The sequence below is a fragment of the Megalobrama amblycephala genome, linkage group LG2, assembly GCF_018812025.1.
Source record: "Megalobrama amblycephala isolate DHTTF-2021 linkage group LG2, ASM1881202v1, whole genome shotgun sequence".
NCBI classification, from domain to species: domain Eukaryota; kingdom Metazoa; phylum Chordata; class Actinopteri; order Cypriniformes; family Xenocyprididae; genus Megalobrama; species Megalobrama amblycephala.
Window position 1 is genome coordinate 3,085,186 of NC_063045.1, and position 7,949 is coordinate 3,093,134.

General features: G+C 35.5%; 2 protein-coding genes across 2 annotated transcripts; both read right to left on the reverse strand.

The window, feature by feature from the left end:
* Positions 1-1,166: 1,166 nt before the first annotated feature.
* On the reverse strand, positions 1,167-1,993 carry LOC125263190 (NLR family CARD domain-containing protein 3-like). The gene is made up of 2 exons (XM_048182115.1): positions 1,500-1,993; positions 1,167-1,303 (listed from the first exon to the last, which is right to left on the reverse strand). The coding sequence occupies exons 1-2, from the start codon at positions 1,991-1,993 to the stop codon at positions 1,273-1,275; spliced, it is 525 nt and encodes a 174-aa protein (XP_048038072.1). The 3' UTR covers positions 1,167-1,272.
* Positions 1,794-6,306, reverse strand: LOC125263182 (protein NLRC3-like). The gene is made up of 2 exons (XM_048182103.1): positions 6,275-6,306; positions 1,794-3,369 (listed from the first exon to the last, which is right to left on the reverse strand). Exon 2 carries the CDS (start codon positions 3,234-3,236, stop codon positions 2,139-2,141), a length of 1,098 nt encoding a protein of 365 aa, XP_048038060.1. The 5' UTR covers positions 3,237-3,369; positions 6,275-6,306; the 3' UTR covers positions 1,794-2,138.
* Positions 6,307-7,949: the final 1,643 nt, after the last annotated feature.

Below are 7,949 nucleotides of genomic sequence, written 5' to 3' on the forward strand. Positions count from 1 at the left end.
AACTTCATTTGTTTCCATTACATGTGCAAGAGTGAGTCAGAGAAAAGACCTACATTTTCGTAGTCCTGGTTTTATCCTGAAGGGCCCTCCATGATCCAAACTAAAAAGATGCACAAACATACAGTCAAAATGAAAGTAGTTTGAATAAATATTCACATACAGACTATTAATATAAATAGTCATGCCATGCTTATTTGTATAGCCTGCTTCTCAATACATATATTTCTGATGCAGCTTCACAGAGCCATATGTCTCAATGTCTGGAGATTTTTGATATCTTGATATCTTCAGGCCCCAGTGAACAGCTTTACAGGAAATATGCTGTAGTGTTTTTGAGCCCCTACTGAACAGTCCAAAGGAGCTAAAAGATAATTAATATATGCATACAATCGTAACAAGTTATTTAATATTTAGTTGTAAATTATTTGCATTACATCTCTGTAACCAATAAATAACACTACATGGGCATCTCTACCATCTTCAAATACTTAATGACCCAATTTATATATTCTATAAAGATTATAATAATATATGATAATAATAATAATATTAACTAGAATGTACATTTCCTGAAGAAAATGTGAATGGTGCTTGCAGTGGCAAAATTTGCACCGGTTGCTAGGGTGCTGTAATTGTTGCTGGGCGTGGCTATGAAGTTGCTGTGTCACTACTTATTGGCTGGCCGAACAAAAGAGCCCAGCCCCAAGTTAAACTATTAGGGTTCTTAACTTGTACCCCACATACTTGAGTATCTCTCCTCAATAAGCAGTTTGTAGTGCGGGACGAGTTGGATTTTGTTCTTTAATTACAATACTAGTTTCTGAAGAAAATGTGAATGGAGCACTGAGCATCTGGACTTGTAGTGGTTGCCTGATTGTCCTAGGCGGATTTGGGGTATTGTAGGTGATGCTCAGGGTGTTCTGGGTGGTTGCTATCCCTGGGTGGTTGCTAGCTCTCTCAGGTGTGAGGGGTTTGAACTCAGAGCTGAAGACTTGGGGTGGTTGCTACATAGGGTGTTCTGGGTGGTTGCTACCACAGCCTTCCTCTGTCTGGGGTGGTCACCATACAGCCTGACAACCTACAGACTGGGTGGTTGCTACACACAGTCAGATCATCTACAGACACACATCAACATTATGACCAATTGACTGTACATTATCCCTTATATATTAAGAATACCTCAATATCTCCAGCTGACAGTTTGGACTTTTCAGTCCATCAGAAAGCAGCTTCACTCCTGAATCCTGTAGGTCATTGTTACTCAAGTCTAGCTCACTCAGGAGAGAGTTTGTGGATTGTAGAGCTGATGACACGATTTCACATGACTGTTTGTTGAGATTACAGCAAGCAACACTGAAAGACATGAAAATTAATCTGATAACTAAATTCTATGATTATGATTTAAAAAGACATTCTTATAAAAATATAATTCTAAAAATAAACAAAATATATTAAAGATGAATCAGTTACAACAATGTATTGAAATTCCATTCACTCACAGGGCTTTTCTGCAATTGATCACAGCTGGAATCAGTCTTCTTCTACCCTCATCTGATGTGTTGTACTTCTTGAGGTCCAGCTCTTCCAGCACCTCCTCTGATATCTGAAGCATGTAGGCGATTGTTGTGCAGTAAGCAGAAGAGAGTTTCTTCTCTGAGTGTTTGTCTGATTTCACAAATTCCTGAATCTCTGTGGACAGAATCTGATCTTTGACTTCCAGCAGAGAGAGGAACAGATTGATAGATCTTTCAGTGGAGAGTTCATGTTCATCATTGATCTTCTCTTTAATGTAATGTGTGGTTCTCATGATGCTCTCTGAGCTGTTCACTGTGTGTGTCAGTAGATCCTCTAAGAGTCTCTGATTGGACTCCAGTGAGACGCCCAGCAGGAATCTCAGGAATAGATCCATGTTTCCATTCTTACTCTCAATGGCTTTATCTACAGCTGCTTTAAGCAGATTTTGTACTGAAACTAAATTCTCCAGTCCCTCCATAGTTGTATTTAGATAAAAGTAAAAGGCAAAAAATGCAGCAAGAAACTCCTGAATACTTAGATGAATAAAGCTGTAGACTTTCCTCTCATGAATCACTGATTCCTTCTTAAAGATCTCAGTGCAAATCCCAGAATACACTGAGGCATCAGTGATCATCTATGCCGCTCTCTCTCAGGTCCTCCTCATAGAACATCACATTGCCCTTCATCAGCTGTTTGAAAGCCACTTTAGCAAGTTTCAAAATCACATCTCTGTTGAACTGCAGGAGTTTCTCTGGATCTTTCCCATAATATTTCTGATTCATCATGTTGATCTGAATCAGCAGGAAGTGGATGTACATTTCAGTCAGAGTTTGAGGAATTTCTGCACTCGGATCTTCTTTCAGGAGCTTTTGAAGCACAGTGGATGAGATCCAGCAGAAGACAGGTATGTGGCACATCATGTGGAGGCTTCTTGCTCTTCTGATGTGTGAGATGATTCTGCTGGCTTGATGCTCGTCACTGATTCTCTTCCTGAAATATTCCTCCTTCTGAGGCTCGTTGAATCCCTGAATCTCTGTCAGACGGTTGATGTATTCGGAGGGGATCTGATTGGCTGCTGCTGGTCTGGAGGTGATCCAGATGAGAGCAGAGGGAAGCAGCTCTCCTTTCATGAGGTTTGTCATCAACACACCCACAGATGAAGTCTCAGTCACATCAGAAATTTTCTGAGCATCTGAAAACATCAGTGTCATTCTGCTTTCATCAAGACCATCCAAGATTAATACAACTTTACAATCCTCATAAATCTTTGAGTCCAGATCTTGAAGTTCAGGATGAAAGTCCAGTAGAAGTCTGTGAAGACTGTACTGATGATCTCGAATCAAGTTCAGCTCTCGAAATGAAAGCAGAAACATGAAATCCACATCCAGATTGGCTTTTCCCTCAGCCCAGTCAAGAATGAACTTCTGCACAGAGATGGTTTTTCCGATTCCAGCGATGCCTTTAGTAAGAACAGTCTTGATCTGGTGTTTCTCCTCACATCCTGGTTCAGGTAAGGCTTTAAAGATGTCATTGCAGTTGATTGGAGTGTCTTGTGAGTGTTGTATTGTGGCTGATTTCTCCATCTGTAAAACCTCATGTTCTTCATTCACTCCTTCTCTCTCTCCCACTATGATGTAGAGCTGTGTGTAGATCCTGTTCAGGAGGGTTTCATTCTCTTGTAGTTTGGTTCCTTCAAATAATCTCACAAACTTTTTCTTCATGCTGGTTTTGAGCTGGTCTTTGACTCTCTGTATTTCATTCTTTACTGGGATCTGCAGGTCTTCAGTCTCCTCCTGCAGGGCTGCTTGTGTGTAACAGTGAGCAGATCCAGCAGAACTGGATCCTTTCACGACTCTGTGTGTTTGTAGAACAGGACGTGAGACGTTTTCCACAGTGATTACCATTTTATAAGATACTCTTATTTTTACATGTTATACACCTTTAAATGTTATAAATTCATGCAAGAATATACATTCAAAATAGCTCATCCTTTCATCATGCAAGTAATTGTTATACTTCACTCATCATGACATCAATCAAAGGATTCATATAATCTCTATTTATTTTCTTTATAAGATACATTTAGTATCAGTGTTTGGTTTTACCTGCAATGTAAAGAAACAAATTCTAAAAATTAATTCTCTCAACTTTTTGAGTTATCTTTTTTTCCACTGACTCAGTTAAGTTGTATTTGCACACAATATTAAGTATGTTCAATTTAAGTATGTTAAGTATGTTTGATAAAGTTGCCAAAATTAATGTTGTTTAAACTTATAAAGTTTAGTTGGATTAACTTTACGAAAGTAAGGTGAACTTACTTTTTTAAGTTTTCAGTACAAACGTTCCCTGAACGTTCCCATCACCTGAGCAGAGGATGATTAAACAACTCCAAAAACAGCTTTACTAGCTTCACTTATTACAGACTAGTCTGATTTTATTTCGTTCATAAGTTGTTTCTGAGAAATAACAGAGGTTTAGCTGTAATTAATGTTGATTTTTTTATTGAACATTTTTGAAGTCACCATTATAGTGAAAAGCGTTTGCTTTAGTCGAGCACTTGACCCTTGGCTTTTCTTAAATGATTTTTTACACCAAATGCAACAGTGTTTCATTAAGAACACTTGTGCTTTGATAAAGTAATCAGCTGCTTTTACGACATTCAAATGCTTGTTGTTCAATGATTTAAATTACTGTTTAGATGACTGTTTCAATGTAAATACAGTAATAATAAGGTTGAAGCACTGTTGAATTATGAAAATATTTTCTAAACAAATTTAGCTGGAAGCACTAGTGCATTAACACTGACATAAACTGAGAATATATGAATCATATTTTATGCAATAATTTTAAATAGGGCATTTAGACACACTTTCACACTCATCATACAAACCTCAACAATGGTGACAAAACAACTACTAAAATTCATGCTGCAATGCATGTTGGGAGCCAAGGACAAGTTTTAATAGGTGCACCCAGAATGCACTGCAGTATGAAGCTTTTTGCTGATTGTCACCTTTGCTGAGATTCATACTCTGATTCTTGATGTTAGTGTGTGTCTGAATGATGCTGTAGCCCAAAATTTACTGTCCAGCATGTTTTTTTAAAAAAATATTCAAATGATCAGATTGTCATGACACTGCTGGAGCAAATACTGCAGTATCACAAGATCAGTAGAAAGTTTAGAAGCACTAAAAACACTAAACCCTAAAAATCATTGGTGAGTTTTTTTTTAGATCAGTGAAGCAAATCACTTTATGATGCTAATATCTTTAATATGTAGCAAGCATCTGTTTTCTGGCTTTATTTTAACACAAGTGTTTTTTTAAACATGGTGTTAAAGAAACAAACAAACAAACAAAAAAAGTTAATTGGAAGATTCAAGGATCAAGAGCACAACTAAAGGAAATGCTATTCACCAAAATTGTGACTTAAAATATTATATATCTATCTGCTGAGATCTTGAGAGATTTAATTTAATTGTTTTCAGCTGATGTTTCAGTGGCTGACATCAGATCAACTATTATTTGGAATATAAATTAATTTGAATGAAAAAGATCTCAATGAAACATGGCTGAAACATTTGAAATAATTCACTTGTTTTGCCTGTAGCTCAAAATTAGCCTGTGTGCATTCCAAATCATTTTGCCAGCATGGGTGTCATATTTGTGTTCAAAGCCTAACAGTGTCATGATTTACAGTATTTCAACCACTAATAGTACCGTTACAGTGAAAACTAAAATCAACATTAACACATAGTTATATTTTCCACCTCTGCTTACATATACCTGCTGTAGATTAATGATATAGCCTACTGTAGGCATATAATAACCTGCACATTTAACCCTCATGCACTGTTCGATTTCTGACGACTCCCTGTAAGGTCAAATTGACCCTAACTGGATTCAATACAATTCCCCAAAAATCACACTATGAAAAAAAAAAGAAAAATCAACCAAGTACAAATAATTAACTTTTAATATCAGTCATTTTTACACATTACAAAGAATACATATCTGAATTTATGATTCATAAAAAATGTTTTTAACCACTATTTTTAAAGCTGCCCCTCCCCCACACGTGGGCCATTTACCATTATACAATTATAACAATAATATCCTAGTCTAAACCTAAAGTAATCTTGACAAACAATATGTCATTTGAAAGCTTTCAGACTCTAGTTGTCATATTAGGTAACTGATTTTCAAAAGAAATGACAGAGCAATAGATAATTAAATAGCAATTGAGTCTTCATGCGTGATGTGGTGCCAAACTATAACACATGCTCTGGATCTGTACAGTTGCCTTAGAACATTAAAATATGTGGGTCATATTGACCCGTGAACATCGCCAATTTAACCATAATATTGTGTGTATAATATCAAAACACATCAGCGTGTTGAAACTTTGCATGCATGTTCATGACCCTAAATGACAAAAAGTCGCACAAAAAAAAAAAAAAAAAACATAGGTTAAATGATCGTGAGGGTTAAAGAATTACATGAAATTGATGGTTGAGTTTTTAATGTGTAGAAGTCCATCTTCATCTAATGACTCAAATATTTGTTATTAATTCTCACATTATAAGGCTATATATTAGTGTCACTAGATATAATTTCGCCTCTCCCATGGATTTGTTATTTAAGCAAAAAAAGATTTTTTTTTTTAATTTAGAAAATCTAATTCTTTTGTGTATATTTTGTAATTAATCTTCACACATTAACAGTTAAAAGCTAACTTGATGGAGTGTGTTTATACTCACATAGGATCAGTGGTCGGTGGTTTATCACTGAGGTCAACAAGGATAATGCATTGATCTGTCACTCCTCACGGACACACAGCTGGGATCTGGAGATCTCCGGGACTGAGAACATCCTTCTGTTTTCTCATCGAGACTCATTTTAGAAGCAGTGTCACTCTTCTTTCTATCCAGAAAGCTATTAGTCCTGCCAATACAAATACTTTATGAATGAGGAAAATTCACATCCTTCATCCATACAAAGTTGGTCAAAGTTGTTCTAGATTAGTTTTAAAGATATTTCTGATAAAAACAAATACAATCTCAATGTAATATAGAAAACATGTTCTGAATGTAAATAATAATAATAATAATTTATTGAAAAATATATTATTTATATTTTTCAAAAACAAAGTAGGCTAGCAAAAGTGTATTCACTGAATACAGTCTGTATATGATATCAGGACAGGTCACATATATGTGAATCAAGCAGGTACATTTCAGTTCAGAAACATATTCATAATTGCTTTAAACTGTCTAACCAGCATCTTGTGTAACTTTAAATATGTTCTTACCAGGAGAAATATCCTGCTGGTTAATATTGATTTGTTCAGCTTCTTTCCTTGCCGATTTAAAGCTGCAGTAAGTTTCTGCTTTCAGTTTTATCTGATCCGTTACACCTGCTTTACTCAGAATTCAAGGAGGAGTTTCATGAAGCAGTTCTTCTCATTTACATTTATCTTGTTTGTTTGTTTTTAACCCTGCTCACATTTGCAGTGTGTCACAGTAAAACACAAGCTATTCTGAATAAGTAGCATTTGTTTAGAAATTAAATGTACATTATTTAATGTGTTACTGCAAGTACCATTTAAATAAAAAATATCTTTATAATAGTTATAATAATATTTATTTTGCAGTTATCACTGCAAAATAAAGCCCTTATGGGTGATACAAGACCCATTCCCTCTGACCACCTCTATATGCTGTATATACCAACCCCAATCCACAAATATTGCAGCGTGTGCACTTACTTACTTATCCCCGATAATTTTTTTTTCTTTTGAACAGGATGAAGATGTCCAAATTTTTATTTTGTTGAAATATCTTTTGTTTTTTTCATTTAGTACTGTTCTTCTGAAGCAAAAGAAGATTTGCATGTTTCCCTGCAGACAAATTAAGTACAATTTATCTTGATCTTCAAATTCAAAAAGTTTTCACCCCCCGACTCTAATGCATCGTGTTTCCTTCTGGAGCATCAGTGAATGTTTGAACCTTTTTTAATAGTTGAGTTTGAGTCCCTCAGTTGTCCTCAGTGTGAAAAGATGAATCTCAAAATCATTCAGTCACAGCTTGAAAGGGTTCAAATATGCAAAAGATGCTGAAAAACCGAAGAATCTGCAGGACCTGGAGTTTTTTTCTGAAGAACAGAGCTCAGTTTAACTGCTCAGAACAAACAAGAGACTCATGAACAACCATCACAAAACAAAAAAACAGTCGTGGATCATCAGGTGACCACACACAGTATTGAGAATCAATGGTTCACAAACTTGGGTCATATTCATAAATTCAGCTATTTTTTTGTCTTGTGGACTATGTAAACATCGTTTATGTAAAATATCTTACTTGGGAAAAGAAAAAAATAACATTCATTTTTGTATCTCTCTTATTTTGTTATAATTATTCACATTTTCACAGATTC